Raw genomic sequence first — 27,469 nt, forward strand, 5'->3', positions numbered from 1 at the left:
CCGAAGACGTACCCAGCCCTCTCGTATCTCCCCGAATGGGCTTTCAAGTGAGGCTAGACTTGTGTACGCATCTTCTGCAATGGCCAACTCTCTAGTTGCCTTTCCCTTAAAGTAATATAGGATTTTTCCCTCGGTAGCGGCCCATGACCAGGATGGAGCGCGGTAGACCTGTGGGTTCGTACCCTCGGGGTACACTACATCGCGCATCCAACACAGGCCCGCCAGCATGTCCTCGCGCCACAAGCCAGCCAGATAGGTAAAATCGTTACCCCTGAAAAGATGGGGGGCAAAGTAAGCCGCAATTCCTCCCAAGGCGGGCAACTTGTCGCTCTCCTTGGTTAATTTTCGGGTACAGTACTGCTCAACAAGCATGTACCAGTCGATATAGCCGATGCCCCAGGTATGCATAGACTTATAGCGTGGGAGCGTAATGTAATTGCCACTGTCCTGAGTAAGGACCTTGCCGTTGAATTCGAACAGGATCTGCGATCGACCGAAATGGAGAGTGCGTTTGGAAATGTACCGTTCTTGTAGCGCCCAGCCTCGGGTAGTCAAGGGCTCATCATTAAGTTCGACGCAATCGTTTGGTTTCCCAGCAATTTCAATGGGGACAGTGCAGGCCACGATCTCTCCAGACATATCTTCCGCTTGATAGGGGAAGGCGATGTGCTCATAATGGACCTGGTCTCCCAGGAACCCTTCCGCGCTGCCACTTGCCCTGCTGGCTGCAATCGTAAGCCACGAGCCTTGATAAATGTCTCGCATCTTGGCGGATTCGTAAATCCAGTCTTGCTGACTATCCTGCAAGATACAGAGACTATCGATCCACAGATATTGTATACCGAGACAATTGGTAATCCATATGGCGTCCTGGAATGATTGGGGTAAGAAGGACGTTTCAATCCCCCACTTGAGTAGACCGAGGCTGTGTTTGGTGAGAGTCATTGGCCTGGCTACGCCCCAGCAATGACTGAGTGCGACGTACTTGGCCATTTTACTGGTCGCGGTGACGAGGCGAACTTTGGCGCCCTCGTTCTCGATTTCTAATAGTCGACTAGGCAGCCGAACAGTGGTTATGTTAGGCCAGGCTTGCTCGCTGGCCTTGCCGAACATGTTTCTAATTTTGTGGACCACCGACGACAGCCTAGTACGTTGCCGATTAAGGGCTGGGACATAATTATCCTGCTCAATCGCCTCTCTGAGCCAGTGGTTGATCTTACGAATTGCCTTGGGGTCCTTAGGTGAAATAGGATACGTTCTGCCGCAAATCATATGCCTAAATGGACTATCTGTTTTCCGTTTTAGCGAAGTACCTATCGAACGCTAAAAGAAAGATATGGGGCGCAGATGGAGAAGGCAGTGTCGTGTGTTCGTTATACCTACCTTCGTCAACACGGAACATCATACTACACAGAACAAATGCTTCGGTCCACCTATCTTTGCTGATGCCAAGGATAAGGACTCCACTTTCCTGATCAAAAGTTTCATATGGGCATGCCCAGAGCTGGAAACCCGTCAAGTCGTGACATTGAATGAGGTCTTCTCCCACTGTTCTCCTATTTGCGAGGACCATTTCCACGGGTCTCAAAATGAGCCGACAGAGGTCACAAAGCTGAGCGCTTGCCACCAAATCTTCTAGCGTGTCATGATACAAGACAAAGCCTGCTGAGGTCCGAATATCACGTTCGAGCCTGCAGCAATACAGGCCGAGGCCTGTTTGTAGTCCGTCTTCAAAGGGCTCAACAGTTTTCCTAGAGGACAATGCGAGCTTGACAAAGTCAGTGCTTTCGCAGGTTTCGCAAAGAGGCATGTTGGAATCGACGACTTGTGCGAATTGATATGGGGTGCGTTGGAGGTGCTGATGGAAGTTCACATTGACCTTGATGGAATTTTCTCGTTCTCGACCCCTCTTTGGTGGTCGTACTGATCATGTGATTAGTCTTACCAAACATGTGTTTGCTTGCGGCTGATTTAGGTTATTGGGGGAGCCTTTCGCCGGTCTCTTTGTTGTGGCTGTCGATGTCGACACGTGATTGGCCGCATGGGAACTGCGGCCTCGCTCGCGTTGTACACGAGAGCTTTCCGTGTGTCTACCTTTAATGGTGGCTTTTGCACAGCTATCGCCCTCAAGTACATTTGCCAGTCTTCACCTAAAGGGCTTTTGGTGGTCAGGTGTTCTGCGCCGCACATGATCATGATCATTCTGCTTTTTTGTTGGTCTTTCGTTCCGGATGAGCTAATATTGGCCTGGGAAAGATGGGGTGGTGAAATAAGGGAGCTTGTACACTACAATTGGACCTGGAATTCATCTGCAGTGTTTCTCAAACATCTAGCTACTTTTGCTCCTCATTGTCCTCCGTCACCAACGCAAACACCTTCTCCGACGGATGCAAATTGATCGCCCACCGCACCTCCCCGCCCCCAAACCCCTCCCTATTCGTAATCGCCACCTCCACGTCGTGATCCGGCTCCATGACCACCGCGGCCACATTACTATTCAACGTCGACGGCTGCTCCCACGTCCCCTTCACGGGCTTCATGTCGAAGCGCGCCACAAACAGGGCCACCACGGCCAGGACCTCGTTGGTGGCAAAGTGCCGCCCGGGACAGAGCGTTTTGCCGCCGCCGAAGGCGCGGAAGCAGGCGTCGTTGGGCCGGTTGGCCTTGTTCTCGGCCAGGAAGCGGCGGGGGTCGAAGTCGGCGGCGCCGGGGCCCCAGAGGGACGTGTTCTGGTGGATGATGCGGCTCGGCATCTGGAGCATGGTGCCCTTCTTGAGCAGGTAGCCCTCGAGGTAGGTGTCCTCCATGACCTCGCGAACCGAGGTGCCGATCGAGGTGTAGCGGAGGCCTTCCTGGTAGGCGGACAAGAGCAAGGGGCACTTCTCTTTCAGGGTCGTGATGTCCAGGGTCTTGAGGGTACTACCAGTGCTTCCACCATCCTCAGTGGAGGTCGTCGTTTTCGTCTCGGTGCAGGCGTCGATCTCCTTGCGGATGTCGTCGACGAGGCCCGGGCACGAGTGCAGCAGCAACAAGGTCCAGAAGGCCGAGGGCGTCGTGTTGACGAGGACGGCGATGGAGCCGCCGACCTCCCAGCGCGCAATGTCGGCGAGCGGCACCCGGTTGTCGACCTCGACCTGGTACCGCATCCGTGCGTAGGCCGAGGCCTGCTCGACCCCGCCGGCGCGGTAGTAGGCCTCGAAGGCCTTGGCCACCCGGTCCCGGGCCGCGATGGGCTTCCGGGCGGTGAGCCAGGGGAGGACGCCGACGAGGATCGACATCAGGCCGCCTTCGAACTCCCTGGACCACAAAGTCAATTGGGGGTAAATAGGGGGAGGGAGGCATAGTCGACTTACCAGAATGCGTCGGCAATGGCCTTGTCTTCGTACGGACTCATGGGGCCGTATACCGACCTGGTGGTAGCCGTGGTAATAGACTCCCTCAGCCAACTGTACAACCCAAAGCTCCGAGACTCGCCCTTGCCGGCGGCGGGCTGCAGCGCATCGAGCGACTTGGCAATCTCGGTGATCATGCCGCGGTTCATGTCGTCGAGCAGCTCGCCCGGCTTGAGGGCCTCGTGCATGGCGGCGTACGACTCCATCGAGAGGCCGTGCGGGCCCTCGTCGCCGTTGACGTTGCGGGCCAGGATGTCCTGCGCCGCCTGGCTGGCCCCGCAGACGGTCGACGAGAACTTGGCCCCGATGGGCGGGAAGGCCAGCACCCGGTGCAGCTTCTGGACCTTCTGGATCACCTCGGGCTTGGTCACCACGTACATCTTCTGGCCCGGCAGCGTCAGGGTGAAGATGGGGGCGTCGGTCTGCTTACTAAGACGGGAGAGGAAGTCATGAGGGTGTCAGCTTGCGGATCTTGATTGGCTGGTTGCTTGTTTGCTTCATGATGATCTAATATGGCATCGTTGGGGAAGTAGGGGCGGGCGTTAGCTTCGCAGGCTTACCTGAGATCGACATAGTAGTTGAACTTGCTCTTCATCATCCCCACCATGTGGCCGACGACGGGTAGGGAGGATGAAGCCAGTGGCGGCTCGCGGGGGTTATGGCCACCAAACATGGTTGCGGGTGAAGTGGCTTAGAGCAATCGAAATAACTAGCGACTTGAATTCAAGTGTTGCGTTCTTGAGCTGTGTTCAACAGAGTCGGCAACAGCTGTCAACGGCCTAACAGTTTATGAGAAGTATGACGAAATGAGAGAAAGAATGGTTTCAATCATTTTCTCCAATGAGGAAAGGAGAACGAGCTGTAGAGTTCGCAACCTGTGTCACTGTGAATTCGACGCACCAAGGGAGAAGAGGGTGGTAGGGGTGGAAGATTCAATCTCCGAAGCAATGGCCTTTTGGGGCTTACCTCAGATCAGGGCTCAGCCTGCCGCAAGCCCAGCCAACATTGAAGTCTAAGGGGTTGCAACGCATCTCTCGGCACCCGAGCTGAACTCCCATGATTATGTAGGCTAATCCATTCGGCAATGATCACCTCCCGAACGCACCCTCTCGGCGAGAATGCCCGGAGCCCGGTATACCGTTTTGATCAACACCCAAAGGACTGCCCACCACCGATCTCGCCCCGTCCCGTCTTAGTGGCGGTCACATCTAGAAAAGCAAAACACAAAGTGGGCTGAGCCAGCTGACATAATATTGTATTGTATGTAAGCTTATCTCTGGGTAACGTATCTGCGCAGCGCAGTCGCTTTTGGGCCAATCTTGAGTACAGACTGAAAAACTCCAAACGGTTGTAACTTGTCAACGCCACGTCATATGCAACATGTTTCTCACTTTTTGGTTGGGGGCTGCTTACGCACGCATATTGGGTGGCCACCAAGAAAAGGGAGGGAGGGGTGAAAGAGCAGGGTGTTGTGCACACACCCCTCTCGCAGCTGGGAGATGGTCGGATAAAGGCGTAATGAGCAGGGGACCAACATACATGCGCTCGTGTCGCACAAACTTCATGTGCTGTATTTTTGATAGCGCTTGCGATACGTCATCCACATTGATTGGACTGTCAGCATGCATGCATGGTGCATCCACAACTGTTGCTACTGTTGATACCATGAATTTTAAGGCTGAATCTATCCCAATACCTGCATGACAAGAAATACCTCAGAATCTCTCTACACACCCATTACAACCCAGGTAGGAACCGTTTAGCGACTTCGTGCAACCCCAGATATCTATGTAGCCAACGCCAAGCCGTTCATGCCCCCACACCCCATCCCTCAAGGGAAAAGTAGAATACAACCCGGATAGCCGGACTCAAGTAAACCAACTGGACCTTCAGCTGTCGGAGAGAATCACATGTTCGTACTTGGGAGGCTGGACGTAAGTGTCCTCGACTGGCCGGAGACGCACGTTGAAGTCTTTCTGGTAGAAGATGCCGTAGCATTGGCTCGACCACGGCTTGTGCGGGTTGGCAATGGTGATTTCGAAATTCCGGAGAAGCTTGATTGGTCTGGGGTCAGAAATGGTTCTTGTAGGCGGAAGTGAATATGCATGCTGGTAAATACTCACCTCGAAGATCACCTTGGCGACCTCCATCATGGCAATGGACGTGCCGAGGCACTTTGTCGACCCGTGCCCGAAGATGAGCGAGTGTGTCTGGTGCATCGCGTGGAGCTGGTCGGGGTCGTCCACAAGCCAGCGCTCTGGGTAGAAGAGGTCTGCATTCTCCCCGTAAACGTCCTTGTTCAGCTGGAGGCCCCACGCGTTGAGCCCGACGAAGGTGCCCGCGGGCAGGTTGAACATCCCGAGAAAGTCCCCACCTTCCGGAACTACCCGTTCACGCAGTTGACTCAGGGGCGGGAACTTGCGTAGGCCCTCGAGCACGCACGCCTGCAGGTAGACCAGCTGCTTGGCCTCGGCGTCGCGGATGGGGCTTGAGATGTCGCCCCGGGCCACGGCCGAGCGGATCTCGGCGTCTAGGGTCTTGTAGACTTGCGGGTTCGTGATGATGCTCAACAGGGTACCCTGCACCGAGGTCGAGGTGGTGTCCGAGCCAGCCACGCTGATGCACACAATATCAATCAAGTACTCACTGCATAATTATGTTTTAGAGATGGACTACTTACAGTGCGATGACGACCTCAGAGTCGATTTGATCCTTGGGCATGCCTCGGCTCAGAAGGGAGGAGACGATGTCGTTTGAGTAGTTGCTCTCTTCCTTGTCGTGCTTCTCTACTGCCTGGCGGACAATCTGTATTTCGAGGCAAAGTCAGTATAGATAACCATTGACATTTTGACCGAGAACACATACCCCCATAAGCCGGCCCACCCCCGACTTGTCGCCGACCTTGGGGAAGATGACCCGCCGCAGCGCCGGGATCTTGGCCAGGTAGAAGAGCGTCGTGTTGAGCCCGAGGAAGACGGAGAAGTACTGGCAGACCTTGTTGCCGACCTCGACGGTCTCGAGGACGTCGTGCATGTCGCGGTCGTGCCGGACGCAGCCGATCTCGTCGCCCAGGCAGAGCTTAGTGATGATGTCGGTCGTCAGGTACTGGATGCGCCGGCTGATGTCGAACGACACCTGCGCCGGGCTGGCGAACCGCTGGCGCAGCGTGTCGATCCAGCCGGCGATCAGGGTGTCGATGACGGGCTCCATGGTCGCGACCGACTTGCCGGTGAACTGGGCAGAGTGTCAATCAATCACTTTCATTACGAATTCTCTACCCACAATTAAGACTTACACTAGGCGCCAGCTTGGCCCGGATGCGGCTGTGCTTCTTGGGGTCGCGCTCCGAGACGATGTTGGGGATGTGGGGGTCGATGCGCACCGAGTCGAACCAGGGCCCGCGCACGTAGCCGGATCGGGCAGCCAGGATGCGGCGGGTGATTTCCGGGTCGTCGGTAATGACATGGTTGGGGCCGATCCGGGCTACCGGGCCTGTTGGGGTAGAAGGCGAACCCTGTCAGTACCCTGCAGCAGACGGTATATGGATCTGCAACATATAGAACGGTGCATGGTGCTGCACCTACTACCACCGGTACAAGGTGGCAGACAGAATAGTAGAAGGAGAAAACATCTGAACTAGGAAGACCAAAAACAGGAAGAAACAAGAGACGAAAGAAGAAATTTACTCACCGTATTCCCGGTTCACGTCCACCCAGATCTCATGCGATCGCCCCGTCCCCAGAGCCCAGGCGATCCAGAGGCGCGACCATCGGGCCAGGGGAGGGCCCGGCACCCGTGATATGCTCGGCCTCTGGTTCCTCGCCACCCGTATGAAGAAGATCATCTTGACGACGACGCATACTACAAAGAGCACGCACGCCACGGCGATCTGCCCGGCGAGGGCGATGGGCGCGACAAGACTCATCTTGGGATCAGGTATCAGCGGCACGGGTCGATGATCTCGTTTCATGAAGGCGGGATTCTCGGGAAGATCTAGCAAAGTCTGTCTAAATGATGACAAGATGCTAACACTTTCAAAGCTCTTCCTTTAAGGGCATGAGTATGATGTACATATATAAGACTATGTAGAATGGTGTGTTGACGAGAGCATCCTTCCCGCGTAATGATTAGACGGGGAGACAGGTCCAAAGGCGTTCTCCAGCTCACTCTATACCGCACACCCGACATCCCCTTCTCCAGAGCGTGCACGCGAAAACAGGTACAATCACATGCCCTTCTGTCTATCTTTAGGCAGCATGGCTATGGCCAACACATCTCAGCTCACGTTGGATGTTGGACTTCGCCTTCGCATTTCGCTGCTGTCTGGCCCAATCGAGGAAAGCGTCTTAGTCGTCCCCGGTGCAGCTTCGAGTAACGAAAGACCATAAAGGCCATCGCATCATCCTCCAAGCTGGTGGGAGGTCCCGCGGGAACAATTACTGGGCGGGTTTTCTGACTAGGACCTCGGATCCGGCGGAGCCACACATATCCATGTCCATGTCGCGGAATCTGTACGACATTCATTGGTGCAATGGGGCAGGTGAGATTATGGCGCAGGTCTGGGCAAGCTAGCGTCGGCCCCCATCCCACACCCTCTTCTCTTCTTTATCGGCGCCTTCACTTCTCGTAGGATGCTGACAGACAACCATAATCTCGGATGTGGGTGTGGGTGTTGGGTGTGTTGCCCCTCGTCATTGATGGCATTTCCTCATCTTACGGTCCTTGGTTACTTAGCTTACGTTGTTTCTCCCAAGACTGCTCTTTGCGCTTGTTACTCGCAATCACATCTCACTCGGTCTCCCGCTTCTTTGTCATTTTTACATTTTTCTGTCTCCCTCTATTCTTCCAGTCCGTTCAACCTTGGCTTGAGTCAGCAAGCCAAACGAACATGGGTACGATTCCGATGGATCCCGCGACGCTGTCGCAGTACCTGCAGTACCCGATCCAAGCGCCGCCGCCAGGGGTCACGCCCAACTTTGTCAACCCCGACTCCACGTCGTACCAGGTGTATGCTACCGCGGCCGTGTGCACCCCACTGATGCTGGTCTTTGCGTCGTTCCGCTGGGGGTGCAAGATATTCGTGAAGCAGAAAGTCATTCTGCTCGACGAGAGTCAGTGTTGTCTTTTGTTTGTTTGTTTGTTTGCATCTGCTGGGATGACACAGTGTCGCCTCCGTCACTTTTCATAGCGTAAAACCACGTACTTGAGTAGCTCTCTCCTGGCTAACAACGATGTTCGTCGCGCAGTTGTCTTCGCCTTCGGATGGGTAAGAGCTTTCGTTACAGTCTATCCCAGCTGATGAAATGCTGACTTGACATCCTCGACTGCGCTGATAGGCGTTTTGCATCGCGTTCGTCGCCATGAGCATAATCTGTACGCACCGAATCCCACCGCTTTTTTCCCCTGTAAACCTCTTCGCTGACCCGCACTCAACCCAGGCGTATCCGGCGGCGCCTTCGGCCGCCACGCCTGGAACATCCTCCTGGGCGCCTTTACCAAGTCGCAGCTGATCCTGGCCCTGCTGGTCGAGATCCTGCTGCCGGTGGCCATCTGCCTGATCAAGGTCTCGGTCCTGCTCCTGTACCTGCGCATCTTCCGCGTGCTCAACTGGATGCGCGTCGTCTCCGTCGTCAGCATCGCGCTCATCGTGCTGTGGCACCTCGCGCTGTCCGTCTCGTTCGCGGCCATGTGCGCGCCGGGCACGGGCGACACGCAGCTGGATTTCCTGGCCGCCTTTATCTCGCAGAAGTGCTCGGATACGCGCATCCTCGTCGTGCTGCAGGGTGTGGGGAATGTGGTGACGGATATCTGGCTCATCTTGTTGCCCTTGCCGGCTGTCTGGACGCTGCAGATGCCGAACAGGCGGAAGCTGGCCGTGTCTTCCATGTTCATGGTCGGGATCATGTGAGTTTGTGTTTCTCTCTTGTTCCTAGTTTGGCCTATCAACTCATCAAACATTATGGCAGTGCCTGCGTTGCCAGTATTGTAGGCCTTGTGTACCGGGCACAGTACTACACCGCCGGCGAAGACAACATCCGCCTCGTCGTGCCGCTATGGGTCACATGGTAAGTAGGATATCATTCCTACCTCTATAACCTTTTTATCAATGGCTTTGCTGATATAACACGTTTCCAATCCAGTATGGTCGAAGAGACAGCCGGGGTCATCATCTGCTGCTCGCCCATGACCACCAAGGTCTTCCACAACGTGAAGCAGCCCGTCGTCAGCTGGTTGTCTTCCATCAGCCAGCGGCGCAAGAGCGGTCACAACACCGCTGCCTCCAACTCGAAAAACAACACGGGCGACAATCGCGGTTACAGCGGCGGGTCGCAAGGCAGCCAGGGTCCTATCTACCACCACCAACAGGACCAAACCGAGAAGGGGTTGGTTAATAGTAACAACAATCACAACAACAACAACAACAACAGTCTGCATCAGATCGCGACCAACGCCATATATGACCCCGTCAATCCCCAAGACGGGCACGCGGCCTGGGCTGATGCTAATGGGAAGGACGAGGATACGGAGCAGCTGCATCCGGGCGTGTTCGGGATCGAGAGGAAGACGGAGTACCAGGTCTCGCGGGATGGCTTGGGTCGCTAAACTGACATGAATGGATTTGCTTTTGATTACGGGTCAGCTGATGGGTAAGCATGTGTATGATCAAAATTGGCGGCGAGCAACATGGTGGCATGTGGGTAGCAAAAGGCAACAGTAAAAGGAGATTTGTACGGATATAGATTAAAGAGACTAATAAAGACTGACTAATGGGGGTTCAAGAGGGGCTTATGTTGATCATGCACCATCTTTCGTCAAAGGGGAATTCATAATGGCTATACGTAGTCACTTCTGTATGAAAAGGGGCAATAAGAAATTTTGGGGCTGTAAGTGATAGTCACAGGACATATACAAATTTCCGCCGAATTTATGACCAAAAGAACGTTTGTTTTCTCGTACATCACTCCTATGATAAGTGTACAATGTTTCCCAATTCTAGGCATACTCATACAAAGTCTTTGCGCCTCCTTACCAAAAGGGTCGCCGATGGCGGCGGGACCACGTTGTACTCGATCCATATGTTCTCCGGCCTTTCATTTCCCAGCTTGACCTCGTAGTCCGTCAGTATCTTGCCTACAATGATCTTGATGAGGTCGACGGCGAAGAAGCGGCCGGGGCAGGCATGCTTCCCGATCCCCCAGGCGGCAAACTGCCGGTCCGTCTCGGCGGCAGCGGCAGCCGTCGCTCTGGCTTCATCTGATCCTTCTTTCTCTTCTTCCCCTGCCGAACCAGAACCGGAAGCGGAAGGAGATGATGATGAGCTGCCCAAGAACCGGTCCCAGACGAACTCAAACGGCCGCGCGTACAGGGACTCGTCGTGGTGCAGGCCCCACCCGGACACGCACACAATGGTCCCCGGCGGCAGGTGTCCGCGCCCGTCCGGCAGCGAGACCCCCCGGGACGCGGGCATGATCTTGCGGCTCAGGGCCTTGGGCACGAGGCCCCAGCGGCGCATGCTCTCGCGCAGCGCGCTGTCGAGCCACGGCAGCTGGTTTAACCGGGCACGGCTCCAGGCGGTCGGGTCGTTGTCATCCCCGCCCCAGCGGGCGCGACTGTCCAGGGCCTCGTCGCGGAGGAGACGAATCATTTCTTCGGAGGCCGAGGCAGCCTCAGGGGAATAGGGAGGTGCTGGAGCGGCTTGGGAAGGGGAGGTGGAGAAGAGGTCGAGGAGGAGGTTGACGGTGGTGAGGGTCGAGGTGTGGATGGCGGCAAAGTTGAGGGCCATGATGCGGCGGCTCAGGTAGTCCGGGGTGCGTTCGGGAGAGTCGGCCGGCAGTTTGGTCGAGTTGTGGACGAGCCAGGAGCTGAACAGGTTCTGTCGGGATGGCGATGACATCTCGGTGGCATCGCCTACGACGAGATCTTGGAATAGCGGTAGGAGGTGTTTGGAGCAGCGCGAGTACACCATCCGGATCGGTGCCGTGAAGGCCACGCCCAGGGTGTTTTTCAGCCAGCGAGGGAGGGTGCTGATTAGAAGGCCGCAGGATGATACCCGCGTGGCATAGCTGATGCAGTTCTCAATGTAGTCATTACTGCGGCCTTTTTCATGTCGAGGTGTTAGTACAAATGTGACCAGCCCCGACCAGAAGTGTTCAAGCGAAAGCCAGAGGATGGTAATGAAAGGAAGAAGAGAAAAAAGTAGAAAACCTACAGAGAGGAAGCCCGACAAAGACCCGGTTGGAGGCGCGAGCTACGACCCGACGAATCGTGTGATCCAGGTTCACCTCGCGCCACGCATCCGTGTTGTCCTTACTCGTACCCCAGAGTTCGTCAAGGGCGAGCGCGACCTCTGCGTGGAGCGCACCGGCGATGCCGTCCAGATGCGCCGTCAAGGTGCGCCGGATCAGTGGCTCGTGGACCGGGTGGATCCCAATGTCCGGGCGCAGGAACGTCTGGGGGATGTTGAGGGCGTCCAGCTGGGCCCATTTCGCGCTCAGGTGATGTTCGGGTTGCGCGAGGAGCCAGGGCAGCATGGAGGGCGGAAGGATTACGGTACCGCCGAACATGCCGCTGAGCGTGTAGGGCTGGTGGTCAACCAGTTGCTAGGCGCCATCAGCTACTGCATCCACGAGAGGAATCCTACGACTACAGACCTTTTGATAGACATTGTGCAAGATGGACTTGCTGCTCGTCAAGCTTCTCCATTGGCGAAGGATTGGCCATGATGAGTCGGCGCATGGGAACTTGTCGGCGTCGCTGCTGCTGCTGCTGCTGCTGCTGCTGCTGTCGTCACATTTTGGTGTGGATGGCTTGTTTAGCCACGACCAGATCAACGCAGCACACAATGAGCTGAACAAGAAGAGAATGATGTCACTCATGATTGGCCAGTTAATTCCTTCGAATTGCCGAGTTGATTACTAGGGCCCGGGGGAACTGAGAGGACTGAGACTCTACCAGGTGGCGGATGTACTTGGGGATTTCTACTTTGTGCTTCCCGTCTTGGCCCCCCGAGCCTCGAGATCACGTACGATCTACTAGAGGTTTCCAACATGTTGGGAAGAGGTTACACAGTTGCGGGTTGGCGGTTGGTGGTAACAGTGTTTGTCGCTTCATTGGCAGATGATGTGTCGCCGTATCGCCGTACTCGGGACCGGACGCAAACAAGAGTCGAGAGGATGATGTAGAATCTGACCACCCACCCATCCATCAGCATCAGCATCAGCCCGTTGGGGGCGGCGTGCTTATCTGGGCTGAGTTCCATACGGCCACTCCCCTCCCTCTGTGCCTGCTAAGACGGTCTGCATGGCACCGTAATCTTTGCAGTAAGCCGAGACACCGGCAGTGACACAGAATGGCGACACGGCCGAAGTAATTGCGCCAATACGATCGTATCCCGTTCAATAGGTGTCAGACTACTAAAAGATGACATCCTAGCTGCCGATGCTAGACGCGGCAGTGATAAGGTTAGCCACCCCGTAGCCGATCGATGTTGGCTGTCGCAGAGTCGCGGAATCGACCCAGCCCAACCTGCGTGCAGCTCATGTCAGATAACGGTCGGGTCCCTACGCCCCCAAGCCCCCAAGCTGCTACCTAGCACAAGGCACCCGCGTCCGGGGAACTGTTGTACGATGCACATGCAAATCCTGCAATTCAAACAGCCTGGCCTTTTGAAACAAGCAAACCAGCTGTCGCCTGGCAATCACAGAAGCTACATGGACCTAAGTTATGCCTGTAGGACTCGGATTGTCTGCTGTGGCCTGGAAAGCTCAGGCCATACAGGCTTCAAGTGGGGTCCACACCTAGCACTGCGTTTTCCTTCCAACATCTCTGCATCGCACCAAACACCACATCGCATCTTCTCATCACCCGCACATTCGTGCGTGTGCAGCGACAGCAGGCAGGGCTTCGTTCAACAGCAAGCGGCCCGTCACCTGTGGCCCCGGCCATTCTACTGGTTCATACTCCATTCGGGGCAGGTCTCAGGATCGGGCAACCCGCAGAACTTATCTGCCTGTTGTTGGACGAAGCCAACCTACTGAAACGAGAATGACTTTATTTTTTGATCCTCAATGCTGGAGTTGCCCAGCTGCAAGTAGTGGGGTAACACGGCAATTGCAGCTCTAACAATGGGGATGCGTCTGAGCCAATTAAACAATCAAATTGCACAGACCAGCTCACACGTCGCCCCACCTTTGCTTACTCATTTTCACCCCAGCCTTCTAATTGTCTGCCTTTCTGCCTAAGGCCCTCTTTTCTCCCCTTCAACCCTTCAAAGCAACCTCCAATCATCCATCACACATCATCAACCTCCACCGTTCGATCATCACACCTCGGAATCGCAACCAATTTCATTCCATCAACAACACAACACAACACAACACAGGGTCAGTCCTAATGGAACGTCACGCGAAAGTGGACTTCCGCCGTACCTGCTGAGCCATCGCGGCGACGTTTGCCAAGTAGTGTCGTCTCTCCGCAACCAGGGTCGTTTAAATGCCGACTTCTACCCACCGAGCGCGCTCGCTGGAAGAATCGGGGTCTTGGGAGGCTCTCGTCTCCGTCGGCACGCGAAAGCGGCTGGCGGCATCGACACGCGAAAGCGGTTGGTGAACGACGAGGCGCCGGGCAGCGGGAACTATCTACTTTGGCAATGTCGCGTCTGAGATGGCTCCGCTAGGGATCGGGGGATGCAACATGGCCGCTGTTTTCTCTCTTTTTCCTCTCTTTTCGTCGTCGGCCCTCCAACGATCGGCGCGGTCTGGATCAGCGATTGATTACGGATTGGACGCGAAGCATCGGAACCTGTGTCCCTTGTCGCATTGCGAGTTGTACTACTAACCTGCTACCAAATGATTTAGGAACCTGGAATGGACCTGTCCACTGCCTCCGAGGCCTCTGACACTCCTTCTCCCGAGCCCGCTGTGATTCCCGATCTCGATATCAAGGTCCAGAACACGCCTGCAATTGTGCGATGGCGCAATAGCAATGGCGAGAGCAAGCGGCTAGCTGCTCCTGTGGCTGCCCCGGTTTGGCTTGTCATCGATCACGACGTTGCGAAGGGCTCTGCGTGCCTCAAGCTGCAAGCCGCCATCAAGATGAAGCGATCTCGGGCCACTTCCCGCATCTTCTTGACGATCAAGCCCAGTCAGATAAGGACAATGACTTGCGAAGACGACGAGGGCCGCCCCGAAGAAGATCAAGACCATCGCCGCGATGCATGCGAAGAACTACGTTGTCGAGTACACTCCCTTGAACTCGAACTCGACAGTCCGTCTACACTCATCGCGCCCGTCGAACACCCCTTCCAGAGCTTGCGGAACAGTTCGCAAGATATCTGGTCCGATTGGAGCGAATTCGCAAAGAACACTGCGCGCTTTACCATCTACTTCCCGGCGACGGCGCTATCGCGAGAGCGCCTCTTACGTTTATGCGACAAGATATCTCACCTTACGTCACCATCCGACGATTTGGGCAGGCTCTATGGCGGTCGGGGTGGTATGGTTGTCAACAGTGCCCAAGAAGTTGCCGATGCGCCCCCTGCCTACACGGAGCAAAGCGCAAACACCATTTCCAGGGTCGAACCATTGCTTGCCCTCTCTCCTAGTGAGCAGCCTCGTTCTTATCTCGACTCCACATCTGTTCTGACCTCATTTGCAGGACGAGATGTGTCACCGCGCAAGCGACGCCGTGCGCCGAGCAGCTCCGATGTCGAGGTTACACCTGAGAAACAACAACCCATTTCGAGGCCCCAGCAATCACAAGAGACAGGCATGGAGAGAATCTTGCGTGCACTAGACACGCAGAACACGATGTTGACCAAGATCCTTGCTCGGGTGGAAAGCATCGAGGGGCGACTGGAGGCGCTCGAGTCGAGGGACCTGTCCGAAGATGTCCACGCCCACATGGAACCGTTGCTGGAGCCGCTTTGGGATGAGCTGGACTCGCGAATCGTGGCCAGTGAAGACAAGACACACGACTACGTCAAGGACATGGTGGACGATGCGGTGAACGACAAGGTGGGGGACATACCCGACTTTGTGAACGAGTACTTCCACGAAGAGGAGGGGCGTGGTCTGATCCATGACGCCATCACCGAGGCGGTCACAGAGACAGTGGTCGACGTGGTCAGCGAGCGGGATGAACGGATACGGCGGGACACGATGGACTATCTGAGGAGTAGGCCCTTCACGGCGCAGTTTTCGTTCAATGATGATAGATGAAGACCCCAACCGCTCCAGTAAATTTAGGATTGGGTCATGTGATCCTTGATAATGATAATGCCTCCCACTACTTGCCGCTGCTATCGCATTACTTGTAACAATCTACCTACCTACATCGAGTCTTGCGACTACATGATTATCCTTGATGGGTGCATCAGTACAAACATGTCCGACATATGCAACATCGAGACCACCATTTACCGATTGTAACACGGGCGAAGCTGCAATGCTGGTTCATAGAGGACGTGTAACCACAAGAGTTGAATGATGAAACGGTTTCATTGGTGAACCGCGGCCCTGAGATCTGGCTCTGCCACTACACGCCATCTAACACTCACTGGCCGCCACGCGTCTTCTTGTAACTGCATTGGCAGTCATTTCGTGACCAGAGGACTTCACCAAGTCATTTATCCAATTTATCCAATTTCACGGGGCGAACTATCGTCTGGTGCTTGTACTGTTCCTCCACTGTTGGCGTTTGATGTGGTCATATGAGGTTCATATCCGCGCTCTCTTATGTGTTCGACCACATTCATACTGATTCGCGGTATAGACGAGCCTATCCCCTCGCAGGAGACTCCCGTCATTTCACAACGTCAACACCTCTGTTGGCGCCGTTCTCGCCACCACTACTACCACTACGGCGGACTGCTGTTCACCGGCATGCCCTTCCTCTTCGACTACCTGAACCTCTTCTAGTCGCTCCAGTGCGCCGGCATGCGTCGTTAGCAGCAAAGGAATCTTGAACAAGTTCTGGTCACGCTGGAAGGTTTCTGGTTTCGCACTAATTAGATGCGTATTGATTGTGGTGACACGGAGGACGCCAACTGTGGCCTCGGCAGCCCGATCGACCCTTGGGCGAGATGGTGCCTCATGCGGCGCTTGGATGACCAACGCCGGTGACTTCTTCAGGACTCTGGCCAAGTGGTAATTATGCGACTTCGCTGACCCGGGCGTGAGGAGTGCTTTGTCTATTGGCGAGGCGGGCGGGAGGATTTGGAATACCGCCTCAGAACCAATGTCGCGATGTTGAGCAGAGCGAAGTCGAGTCACTTGGATAATTAGAGGGGGTTTGTCCACTCCCAGCATACGAGTTCCGAATGAGTCGCTCGTCCACAGTTTCTCATCCCGCCACTAATTTCACAGTGCTGGGTTAACCTATTAGCTAGAGGGTAGAGTGAAGTCATTTACGACTCTGGTAGGGCTGGACAAACGTGACGACGGGTCGGGCACCCCAAATCTCAATTCTCATCGCTATCTAGATTTCGCTCACTTCGGCGACTTGGACCGTTGTTTTCTGACAAGCCGGATCTGCCTCATTTGTCCCAGACAATCTCTCGAAGTCAAATTGGGCATCGAGTCTCATCAACAGTTGGACCGACTCAATTGTCACGGAGGACTGTGTGAATCTACCAGCACTCCTTACCAAGCCATAACCCTTATTCGACTTAATCATATCGAACTCCTCGGTCCAATCTCTCGCCCCCAAGTCTCGAACTAACAACTTTATATCCGTTTCCTCCTCGTGATTACACAAGTCCCAGGGGACCGAACGACGATCAACTTTCCTACAGAGAAACTCCGACTTGAAAGTGCCTGCGATTTGTCTTGCTAAGAAGAGGACCGCCTTATTTACCAATGAACCTATATCATCCCCATCAAGTTCAAAATCCCACGCCATGGCGCCATATGAGCATTGAAGTTCTTCGTCCCATCCTAGAGCGAGAGTACTTCGATTGAAATCCCAGATGCAATGCCACAAGCATTTCGCAGGATCAAGTGCCAATGCTGGTTCCGTTATTTGGTCACGGTAGCATAAGAGAACTGAGTGCCTGTCGCAGTCCGGGAGAAAATTGTTCGAGGGGCTATTTAACACTTTATGGCTCACAAGGAACTTTTGTGGTTTGCATCCGCCGGACGAAATCGGTATGGGAAGTGGCGGAAAATCGCAGCGTACATGGCCATTCGACCCAGGCGCAATTCTGATAGGAACTGCTAGATTCTCATCGGATTCGGGTCCCACTGCCTCCAAAAGAGCAAGGTAGTATGAGCTTGTATACACAAATGGCAGCTTGATGGAAAGCCCGGCATTTGTCATGTGATACGTTGATACACTATGCTCTTCTGTGTTCTCCATGTTTCCAGACTCTTGAAAAACCTCCTGTGATGGTGCCAGAAGCTACAGTTCAAGGAATGTCAATAACTTTTCGATCGTCAGATACTGTGGGCATCAAATACATACGCTTCCCCAGTTCTGAGGCACAATGCCTGGGATCCATTTCCAACAGAATATTGTGTGGTCGTTCGAGACCTTGATTATCTCTTGTTGAAGCCTCTCGAACGCCTTGCTGCCCTCCCCGTAAAGCAGCGGCATGTTTATATCGAATATGCCGAGCATGCAGTACGACATGTCTTCGACCCGCGTGGTAGTCCTTCGTGACACCCAAGACATGCGCTGCGCTACACTGGCATTCGAAAGTACGCGCCCATATAGGTATTCTTCTCCTATACAGGTGATTGATGAAATGATGGGGGCCAAATCGTGCGTTGCTTGCCCGACCGTCGATATGTCACCCAGCGTGGTCCAGTAAGCGTTGAAGAACTCGACACGGCGTGGGGCGAGTAATTCTTGCAATGTCCAGCCACGGGTAAACCAGCGGCTAGATGGCATGTCTGTGACATCCGTGACATCTTCAAGGTACGCGTAGCAGACTCTGGCGTCTCTGTACCAAGCGAACATGGAATTGATGGCTTCCGACAGATCGGCCGAGCTCGCCTTGTCGATGCAATTTGTGTCGCACCAAAGGTAATCGAGACCGTCGTGCCTGGCCTGTTCGCATGCCTTCATGATCTTCTTGAACCCACGCCTTTCGCGGCAGGTGTCCAAATCCTTCCAATCTTCGAGGGTGACCTCTTCTGCGCCCCAAGTGTGTGAAAGAATCGCGTAATCCGGGATCTGGTCGCCAATGAATTCTTCCAAGTATCCTGTATAGACATTGATGATACGCATTGCATTTAGTATCCGCTGAGGGAAGGAAATCAGTGCAGACCAAGGCAGATGTTCAAGTTGTAGAAAGTCGGGTGTTGGTAGCATGATTGTACGTGACAGTCAGCCAGTGGCTGGACCAACCCCGCAGTATCGCTGGGCTGGGCCTGCACTCAATAAGTGGTCTATTAATAGAACGCAGGATAAGGCTCTTGAAGCAGACATTATCTATTGGCAGAATTGACATGAGGCTGAAAGTCTGCTGAAGCTGGATCAAAAGGTAAGAGGCCGTAGCGAACGTCTCGCGCAGTGTTCGCTGAATCGTTCTCCTTACCCAACAAGCACAATAGATTTCTAGCAAAAGGAGATCTCAGATTAGGTGTTATGATTTGACATTAGATTACTAAATGGGTGTTCACATGGCTTTCATATCATTATCGTATCCACATGCTGTCCAACCCGCATCTTTCTCTTTCAAACCCCCGTCTACCCCAACCTTTGACATCCCCTCTACAGGCTCTTGGTGTCGAAGTCGGGGGTGCCGATGTACTTCTGGACGATGGAGGTGACCTCGTCCTGCATGACGAGGTTGGAGTTGACGAGCAGGTAGGCGCCGGTGGTGTTGCTGTGGGGGCTGACGGCGGAGGAGATGGAGAAGATGATGCCGGAGCCGAAGCGGAGCATGTCCCAGGTGCGGCCCGAGTTCTCGCACGTGCCGTCGCGCACCTCGGGCAGCGTGCCGTCGGGGTTGCCCAGCACGTCGGCCGAGCAGTGGGCGCCGGGCGCCGTCTCCATGGTGCCAGGCGTGTAGACGTCGAAGGAGTAGCTGTTGCCAGTTAGCTATATGGAGCCTTGGAGGGGCTAGAGGGAGGTTGGTGACTTACTGGCACATGACGCTGTGGGGAGTGCAGGCGGCCGAGAAGCTGGACACGCGGAAAGGCGTGTACTCGACGGCGGCGGCCGAGACGGCAGCAGCGGCAGTGAGGGCAGTGGCGAAGAACTTCATGTTGACGGTTGGGGTGGTGTCTGGGGGGGTGGATTGAATTGACCGTTTGGAGATTGGACTGAAGTCTTGTGGTAATAGAGATGCTGGAGCGAGGGGTGAGTAGAAGTGGGCTTTCCTGTCAATGTTGGCGCTTTTCGGGCTCCTTATATACTACTATTTTGACTTTTTGCAACCACATGACAAAGGCCGCCTCGGCATGTCGAACCGCTAGCTATCTTCTTGGATGCCACTGTGGTGGGGTTCATGACAGCATGGGAGCGGAGACCCATGCTGGCAAATCTCGTATTCGATGTGCCGATGGCACGTCTTGGCCTCACGTGATGGGAAAACGTGTTGCAGTGGCCTATTGTCCATCCCGTGTATGCATGGGAACCGGACGGGATGGCCTAGAAACAGAGCGTCCGGTTGTGCATGAGCAGATACGAACGGTCCATAGAAAAGCAATATGTACCTGAAGAAATGCCTCTCTGGGCATTGAAGATTGAGCAAGCAGCAAGTGGCAAGTGAACCGATTGAGCTCTGTTCTGCCCCCCTGACCAATCCCCTGCCCCTGCTCAACGACCGGCGGGGCCCAAGATCCAGAATCCCTGGACCTGGCTAATCGCACGAATAGAATCGCACTAAACCCTGGAGAAATGGAGTCACCCCATACTACTATTGATAAACATAGCTAAAGAAAATTAGTCGAGATCATTTTCGAGATCGTGCGATGACATTCTCTTGTTGTGGAAATATCCTGGCGGATCACTCCAGCTCACCACTCTTACCCACCATGGCGGATACTTCGGCATCCACGGGTGACATGGCCCATGCATAGGGCCCGACGACATTCCCTCTTGTCACATACTTGGGGATTTACAGCCAGCACATAGCACGCTGTCCCAGCCACGACTCACAGTGTCTTGACTTACGCCTTGACGGACTCTGCTCGGGGGAGCCGTTACGACTATGCATGTCCAGCAGCTCGAAGATCCGGCGGCTAGTCCGTCATGGCTGGACACAGACCTTTGGCTGCTGGGCTTGCGCGACGGTACGCTGGCAGCCAGCGGGAACCTCTAGGTCAAAGATGAAGCTTATGGCCTTTTCGATGACCTGATTGTACTACGAGTAGGACGTGCACATCCGATTGACTAAAACGGGGATTTCTTCAACCCACGGTTAAGGCCTGAACAGCCGCGGGTTCCGGCGAACCAGCAAAGAAGGTGCCCCTGAACCCAATTTATCCGTATACCTATGTGCCTCATCGAAACGGCCTTACCAATGCCGGAAAGCGAGACATTCTGACTGGTGTTGTTACTAACACTGTGCATGATGATTTCGTCAATGGAAACCGGACAGAGTAGGGCCGGGCAACCTGGTGCCTAAGTCGAGAAGCAACTGCAAGATAGGTTACGTTCATCTGTCTGGGCTCGAACTCCAACCGCTATGGAAGTATCGTGGTTGTCCCATGTGCTCTGGTTCCAGACGATATGCGACGATCAGATGGCCTTGACTTCGAGTGAAAGCTTGCCCAGATTCTCGCCCTCAAACATCTTCACCAAAGCGTTCTCCGCCTCCCGGATCCCCCCCTTGAGCACCGTGTTGAACACCTTAAGCTTCCCTTCCTCGACCAACTTGAACAGCTCGGCCCTTACCTGCGGCATCTCCCGCGCATGGTCCAGCACGACGAACCCCTCCATCCGAATCCGCTTCTTGCCCAGCTCAATCGTATTCCTCACGCCCCAGCGCTGCTCCGGCGGGATATTGTACTCGCTGATGCCGCCGCAGACGACGAACCGGCCGTTCTTGGCCGCGCGGGTCAGCATGGTGTCGAGCAGCTTGCCCCCGACGTTGTCCCAGTAGACGTCCACCTCGTCGGGCGTGGCGGCCTCGAGGTCCTGCGGGAAGGTCGGGGACTTGTAGTTCAGGGCCGCGTCGAAGGCGCCGACCTCGTTACGGAGCCAGTCGCACTTTTGGTCGGAGCCGGTGAGGCCGATGACGCGGGCGGCGCCGTACATCTTGGCCAGCTGGCCGACCAGGGTGCCGTTGGCGCCGGCGGCGGCCGAAACGACGACGGTGTCGCCGGGCTTGACATTGGCAATTTTGTTCAAGCCACTGTAAGTTTCAGCCAACATGTGAGTCAACAAGACCTTCATGATCCAAGCCCCAGGTAAATGCAGAAAAGTGGGATTGCGAGTATCACTTACATGTACGCGGTTGGTCCAGGCCCGTCTGTCATGTCGCTCGTATCAGTGAATGAAAATAAGCAAAAGGATCAGAATGTTTTAGAGGACATACTGAGGGCGGCCATCAGGATATCCGTAGCTTTGCCTCCTTTGGGCAGCTGGATAACGTCGACGGCCGCATCAGGGACTATGGCCACCTCCGTCCAGCCCGAGAACGAATGGACAATGTCGCCGGGTTTGGCCTTGGCCGATTTGCTTCCCAAGACGCGCGAGACCGCGCCACCAAGCACTGGTATAAAATGTCAGCACGAAGGACAGCAGAGGCATATGTTACTCAAACAAAGTTGGGGGCTGTACTTTTCTGGCCGATGGCTACGGGGGCAATGTAGGACTTCCGATCTGCATTGGCAATGAGCTAAGTTCAGAAGCTAATTCAGACATGAAAGGAAAGAAAACTTCCCATTCAAAACCCCCCGCATAGACGGGTCAAGGGATAGGTAGAGAGTCTCGACGAGAACCTGGCCATCCTTCAGCTCGTCCACGGTGGGCGCAGGTTCCGTCTTGCTGGCGAAGGTCTTGCCCGGGACGATGCCGTACTCGGGCCTCTCGGCCAGGTAGATGGTGGTGGTCTGGCGCTGTTCGTCCATTGTGTAACTTTGTTGGAATTTGAGAAACTCAATCGAGGGGAAACTATCAAGATGGCAATGGTCTTGCAGAGTAGAACAAGTCCAAAACTTCTACAGTGAAGGTAAGTGGGCAAGCTTTCCCACTCCGGACAGTCGTGATCGGGGATGGCTTTTATCTGACATATTACATACGATTGCACAGACTGCGAAAGGGGCGAACATCCGCCCGACCCCTCTCCCGGCTGCGCGGTTGGCTATCACATTGATGGCTTGGTGTTGCATTACTATATCCTCCGCCTTGGGTCGTACCTGGATGCGCCTGAACCGCTATGTGATTGGGCAGATGCATCGGCTTGGCATCCCTTGCATTGTGGCGTTGGCCGTTAGAGAAAACGACGTGCACCAACACCGACAAAATGCGGATGGATTAACCGGGTCTCTTCACGATCCATGTTGGGTGATGCCATAAATGTAGGTACAGCGTGTGAAGCGGCTGGCGGGACGGCTAGTGTCCCGGGTTCACCAGTAGGCTATGAAAGCCGAACGAACCACCCCCACCAACTGGTCAACGAAATGCCAGCAAAGAAATAGGAGGATGGAAAAGAGGAAGAGCGCGGGCGTTGGGGCCGTAATTACCGCGGAACCGCACCCCGTTTCGTGCGCACGCCGCCACCACCGGCTCCAAAGTCTCCTTCCCTAGATCCCTCCACTCGACGCCGCGGCCGCACGCCCAACCGTCCTCCGGGCGCCGCTTGGTCCAGCACTCGAGCTCCCGGAGCTGGGGGTACAGACCATCGCCACCACCACCACCGGCGTGGTCCTCGACGAGCCGCGCCAGGCTTTCGAGTATCTGCCTCATCCGCCGCTGCGTGCCCCAGCGCTGGGTCCAGGTGCTGCCGTACGCGACCCGCAGGCGCCGGAGGGACCGCGGCAGGACGGCCTCGAGGGGCGCGTCGGCGGGGCCCTCCCAGGTGGCGGGGCCGTCGGCGTGGTACGTGTACCGCCACTCGTAGAGCGCGGGCCACAGCATGCCGGCGTCGACGTCGAGGTGTTCCAGCCTGCTCAGCTGCGGCAGCAGGCTGGGGAGCAGCAGCTGCGGGCAGGCAAACGAGGGGCCGAGGGTGTCGAGGCGGAGCGTCTCGAGCGTGGCCCGGCAGTTGTGCAGGGTCTGCTCGAGCTCCGGGCCGGCGGGCCACTCCTTCTGCCGGAGCCACAGCTCTTTCAGTCCGGGTCTGGAGCTGTCGTCGTCGGCCGCCCTTTTCTCCTTGCCGGCATACAGGCTGGGGATCTGGTGCAGGACGTTGCGGTCTCGGTGGGTGTTCTGCGTCAGCTTCAGCCGGGTCAGGTTGGGCAGGTCGAGGGTCGGGAGCTCGGCCAGCGCGAGATAGGTGTCGCTCTTCCCAAAGTCGACCGCCAAGCTCTCCACGCTCGTCAAGTCCAGGCTGGCCAGCGTGCCGGGCGAGACCGGCGGGCGCACCTTTTTCATGACGATTTCGAGCTGATGCAGGGGCGCGCGCCGCGGACCCTCGGAATCCAATTGCCGGATCGAAGCCACCAGACTGGCCAGCCACTCGGGGTCCATGCTCACCAGGACGGGCTGGGTGACAGAGACGGACTGCAGGTTGGTCATGAGGTGGAAGGCGGCCATGAACAGGTTCGCGATTGGTACTCCATGATGCCCCCCGCCGTCTTTCGCGTTGTTATTGTTGGCGATGACGTCCAATACCCGGCGAATACGGCTGTCGCCCGCCTCGCCTGTACCGGAGCGTGCCACCTCAGCCCAGAGAAGCTCATCCACATTCACTGCCCTCTTGCCCCACGTCGGCACCGCGGCGAAAGAATACGGCACTCCTCGCAGGTCGTTCCTCTCCAGCAGGGTCCGCACCAGCAGCGCGAGGGACCGGGTGCTGGAGACACGGATGTGCCGATACAGACGGTGTCGCAATGCGCTGTACGTATTCCTGTTGAGACGCATGAGCTCGACCAGGCAGCGCCGCGACATGTTCGCCTCTTGGGCCGGCGACGTCCATGGGTGTATCCGGAAGAGCTCGTCGACTATCAGGTGGAGCACGTCGGCGTTGAGGTTGGCAAATGTGGCCAAAGTCATGTTGAAACAGCTTGAAGATAGGTATGGTATGGTATAGGTATCTAGCATAGCATTTTATAGTATGAGTAACATATGGACACAGGTAACATGAAGTACTCCCAGTGAGCAAAACGTTGGCGCGGTGTGGAATTCGGGACTAGGCGAATTAGTGGCCAAGGGGATCACTGGCTAGCGTCGAAATAGCCCAAGACGAAAGGTGATTGAGCAGCAAGCCAATGATCCTTCAACCCTCATAGGAGGGCATTTTTGTGTTATGGGGGGTTTGCTTCCAGTGCGACATTGGCAGATGGTGTTAATCAACGCGAATACTCGAGGGGGGTTGTGCAACAGCTCATTATGCAGGTACCGGGTGTGCTGCCTAGGAAATTGGGCCTTGGTGCTGACTCCCACGAATGCGGGGTTGCCAATGACTCTTCCGGCCTCCTGACCCCTGACCCCCTTCGACCGCCCTGGGCACTCTGGCCCAATCGTACATGGTTGCTGATGCCTGTACTAGGTCCAGAGGCATATTGGTCAAGTTGAGTGCACAGGTGCGCAGAGGCGGTTGTCTTCAGTCCGATTAGGGCAAGACGACAGGCATCGTCTTCAATTCGTCGCACATCACCATGAACAGACACCGAACGAATAGGTACCACATAATGTTCTATAAGAATGATCCGATACGCATGTCTGTCTAATTACATATCCCACGCCTGCACCGCCGCCTCGACAATGGGCCGGATGACCTTGCGCCCCGCCTCGGCCTGCGTGTGCGTCCAGACCATCTGCCGGGTCCCCAGCTCGCCCGCCCGGTACCACGGCTTGACCTTCAGGGACGCGTCGGCCTCGATGGCCCGGGCGACCGTCTCGAAGAGCGAGTCGGCCTGGGCGGCGTTGATGCGCACGTCGGTCCGGACGCACAGGACGATCTCGCGGATCTTTTGCTTTTTGCCCGTCTCGGCGTCGCGCGTCTTGTACTTGTTGAGGGCGACGCTGATGTCGGCGCCGACCTGGGCGGTCCAGGCGGCCTCGACGGCGAACCAGTCGAACAGCTCGCCGAACTCGGTCTTGTTGATCTGCTGCTCCATCGAGTAGGGGATCGACGAGAAGCCCAGGCTGACGGTGGGGGTGCGCGGCGACGGCGTGTCCACCAGGTCGCCCTTCCAGTCGCGCCGCAGCAGGTCCCGCACGCCCAGGTGGTCCAGGTCCTTCTTGGCCGCCTTGAGCGTCTTGGCCAGCTCCTCCATTTTGTCCTCCAGGTCCGACTTGCGCCAGTTGCTGCGCTTCAGCACCCGCTCCGCCACCTTGCGGTCCTCCTCGGTGGCGTTCTCGAGGCCCCCGGCGTCAATGGCGATGGCCGACAGGATGAGCTCCAGCAGCTCGTGCGGCATGTGGTACTCCTCGGGCAGCTGCTCCAGCTCGTCCAGCATCTGCCGGGCCACGATGCTCGTGCAGCTGGCCGTCTTCTCAAAGATCCGCGGCTCGGCACCGGGGTTCGCGCCGCTGTCCTTGTGGTGGTCGAAGATGCTCAGGACGGGGGCCTTGCGCCACTTCCTCAGCGGGATGGGGTGGTCGACGATGACGATCCCCTTGATGGCCTCGGCCAGGGTATCAGGGTCCTCGGGCAGCTCGTCGAGGGTGAGGAGGTCCGAGTGCCCCGAGCTCATCTTGGAGTTGTCGAGGGCCAGCTTGTTCTCCGGGCGCAGGTCCAGGGCGTCGGTGGGCGTCTGCAGCAGGGCGATGGCCTTGACGGGGTGGGTGTCATTCTGGGTGGAGTGCTGCAGATGGTAGGCCCAGGTGAGGGCCGACGTCATCGAGTCCAGATCACCGCCCTCGTTGCCCTGCACAATGATCCATTCCGACGACCTGCCCTTCTGCCAGTCGATGAGGAACTGCCGCTTGTTCTCGCGAGACCATTCACTGAAGTGGCCGACCCCAGTCTCGGTCGGGCGCGCTGCTGTCAGTGCCAGGGTTGCATCGGGCCTGACCATGACCTGCTGGGGTACGCGCGCATTAGCCGCCGTCGCCGCCAAGACAGCAGCAGCAAAGTGAGAGATGCGCATTCTCGAAAAACGACAAACAGTTCTTCTCTCACATTCAAAAAATTGATCAAGATGAGATGAGATGAACAAGCGAGAGAAAGAGTAAGTAAGGGAGAGGGAGGATTTAAAGGAATGGCCGGCACGGGATCGAAGGATCGAGGAATCGAAAATCCAGGGCGGGCGGTCATCATTTCAACGTGGAAACCGGGAACCAACTGGAAACAATCAGCCATGTGGCGCCCGCGGTTTGACGCTAAAGCCACACGCGCACCCGGCACGTTCTGACTTCCAATGTTTTGATTTGTTTCGTTTTTTCCCTGAGCTCCCCGAGGATGCAGGGCGAAGACTCGAAGATATGCATCGTGCATGTTACGATACCACTTGCGGCCACTTGACTCGTCCGCATGGATGGAGACAAAGTCAAGAGTTCCATTGCATTGCATCTGCAGCCAGCGCCTCCCAATCTGCGGGACCGCCCAAGCTCGGCCCGGTGATGTCACATGGGCGCCATGGCCGTGCTGATTGGCCGACGGGGCCTGCAGCGTCCTGACTTGGCGTACATAATAAGCACTCCAATATTGATAGAAAATGGGTGTTCAGACGAAAGGGCCGCATTTAAGGTTGGATGCTTAATCGAGTCTTGACCTCTTCTCCGTCGCTCGCCCTATTTGCTACATGTGCAATTCGAACCGGACTCAGTGGCTTAGACTTGGTATCCCGGAGACAAGGCGGAACTACGACTAGGCGAATGATTGACTGATCTCTTGTTTCTACCAGGCCAATCTGATCTATGTCGAGGAAGAAAAGAGTATTGCTTGGCGTGCGGGCTAAAGGATATCCCCACGGAATCAGTCACCGGCCCCACGGGGTAACACCCGTCACACCGCGTCATGCGAGCAAAGGCGGAACAAAAGTAGGTTATGGAGCACATGGATGCTGGGCTATGCC

General features: G+C 55.8%; 10 protein-coding genes across 10 annotated transcripts; 2 read left to right on the forward strand and 8 right to left on the reverse strand.

Annotated features, from left to right (window-relative positions):
* Positions 1–2,333: 2,333 nt before the first annotated feature.
* Positions 2,334–4,065, reverse strand: PG985_009804 (uncharacterized protein; the record flags this gene model as incomplete). Its single annotated transcript, XM_066829572.1, has 3 exons — positions 2,334–3,297; positions 3,354–3,821; positions 3,953–4,065. The coding sequence occupies 3 exons, from the start codon at positions 4,063–4,065 to the stop codon at positions 2,334–2,336; spliced, it is 1,545 nt and encodes a 514-aa protein (XP_066681962.1).
* A 1,216-nt stretch (positions 4,066–5,281) lies between these two features.
* Positions 5,282–7,317, reverse strand: PG985_009805 (Cytochrome P450 monooxygenase; the record flags this gene model as incomplete). The annotated part of the gene is made up of 6 exons (XM_066829573.1): positions 5,282–5,446; positions 5,516–6,008; positions 6,073–6,197; positions 6,258–6,626; positions 6,688–6,884; positions 7,083–7,317. 6 exons carry the CDS (start codon positions 7,315–7,317, stop codon positions 5,282–5,284), a joined length of 1,584 nt encoding a protein of 527 aa, XP_066681963.1.
* Positions 7,318–8,280: 963 nt separating this feature from the next.
* On the forward strand, positions 8,281–9,995 carry PG985_009806 (uncharacterized protein; the record flags this gene model as incomplete). The annotated part of the gene is made up of 4 exons (XM_066829574.1): positions 8,281–8,503; positions 8,831–9,296; positions 9,359–9,457; positions 9,533–9,995. 4 exons carry the CDS (start codon positions 8,281–8,283, stop codon positions 9,993–9,995), a joined length of 1,251 nt encoding a protein of 416 aa, XP_066681964.1.
* Positions 9,996–10,395: 400 nt separating this feature from the next.
* PG985_009807 (uncharacterized protein) lies at positions 10,396–12,268 on the reverse strand (the record flags this gene model as incomplete). Its single annotated transcript, XM_066829575.1, has 3 exons — positions 10,396–11,489; positions 11,602–11,992; positions 12,044–12,268. The coding sequence occupies 3 exons, from the start codon at positions 12,266–12,268 to the stop codon at positions 10,396–10,398; spliced, it is 1,710 nt and encodes a 569-aa protein (XP_066681965.1).
* Positions 12,269–14,257: 1,989 nt separating this feature from the next.
* Positions 14,258–15,610, forward strand: PG985_009808 (uncharacterized protein; the record flags this gene model as incomplete). The annotated part of the gene is made up of 1 exon (XM_066829576.1): positions 14,258–15,610. The coding sequence occupies one exon, from the start codon at positions 14,258–14,260 to the stop codon at positions 15,608–15,610; it is 1,353 nt and encodes a 450-aa protein (XP_066681966.1).
* A 2,230-nt stretch (positions 15,611–17,840) lies between these two features.
* PG985_009809 (uncharacterized protein) lies at positions 17,841–18,620 on the reverse strand (the record flags this gene model as incomplete). The annotated part of the gene is made up of 1 exon (XM_066829577.1): positions 17,841–18,620. One exon carries the CDS (start codon positions 18,618–18,620, stop codon positions 17,841–17,843), a length of 780 nt encoding a protein of 259 aa, XP_066681967.1.
* A 486-nt stretch (positions 18,621–19,106) lies between these two features.
* On the reverse strand, positions 19,107–19,602 carry PG985_009810 (uncharacterized protein; the record flags this gene model as incomplete). The annotated part of the gene is made up of 2 exons (XM_066829578.1): positions 19,107–19,422; positions 19,481–19,602. 2 exons carry the CDS (start codon positions 19,600–19,602, stop codon positions 19,107–19,109), a joined length of 438 nt encoding a protein of 145 aa, XP_066681968.1.
* Positions 19,603–21,080: 1,478 nt separating this feature from the next.
* On the reverse strand, positions 21,081–22,414 carry PG985_009811 (uncharacterized protein; the record flags this gene model as incomplete). The annotated part of the gene is made up of 5 exons (XM_066829579.1): positions 21,081–21,696; positions 21,789–21,813; positions 21,880–22,056; positions 22,125–22,182; positions 22,238–22,414. 5 exons carry the CDS (start codon positions 22,412–22,414, stop codon positions 21,081–21,083), a joined length of 1,053 nt encoding a protein of 350 aa, XP_066681969.1.
* Positions 22,415–22,958: 544 nt separating this feature from the next.
* On the reverse strand, positions 22,959–24,500 carry PG985_009812 (uncharacterized protein; the record flags this gene model as incomplete). The annotated part of the gene is made up of 1 exon (XM_066829580.1): positions 22,959–24,500. One exon carries the CDS (start codon positions 24,498–24,500, stop codon positions 22,959–22,961), a length of 1,542 nt encoding a protein of 513 aa, XP_066681970.1.
* Positions 24,501–25,177: 677 nt separating this feature from the next.
* PG985_009813 (DHH phosphoesterase) lies at positions 25,178–26,542 on the reverse strand (the record flags this gene model as incomplete). Its single annotated transcript, XM_066829581.1, has 1 exon — positions 25,178–26,542. The coding sequence occupies one exon, from the start codon at positions 26,540–26,542 to the stop codon at positions 25,178–25,180; it is 1,365 nt and encodes a 454-aa protein (XP_066681971.1).
* Between the last annotated feature and the right edge of the window lie 927 nt (positions 26,543–27,469).

Source organism: Apiospora marii, assembly GCF_038362585.1.
Source record: "Apiospora marii strain CBS 49790 chromosome Unknown utg000006l_segment0_segment0, whole genome shotgun sequence".
In the NCBI taxonomy this organism is placed as follows: Eukaryota; Fungi; Ascomycota; class Sordariomycetes; order Amphisphaeriales; family Apiosporaceae; genus Apiospora; species Apiospora marii.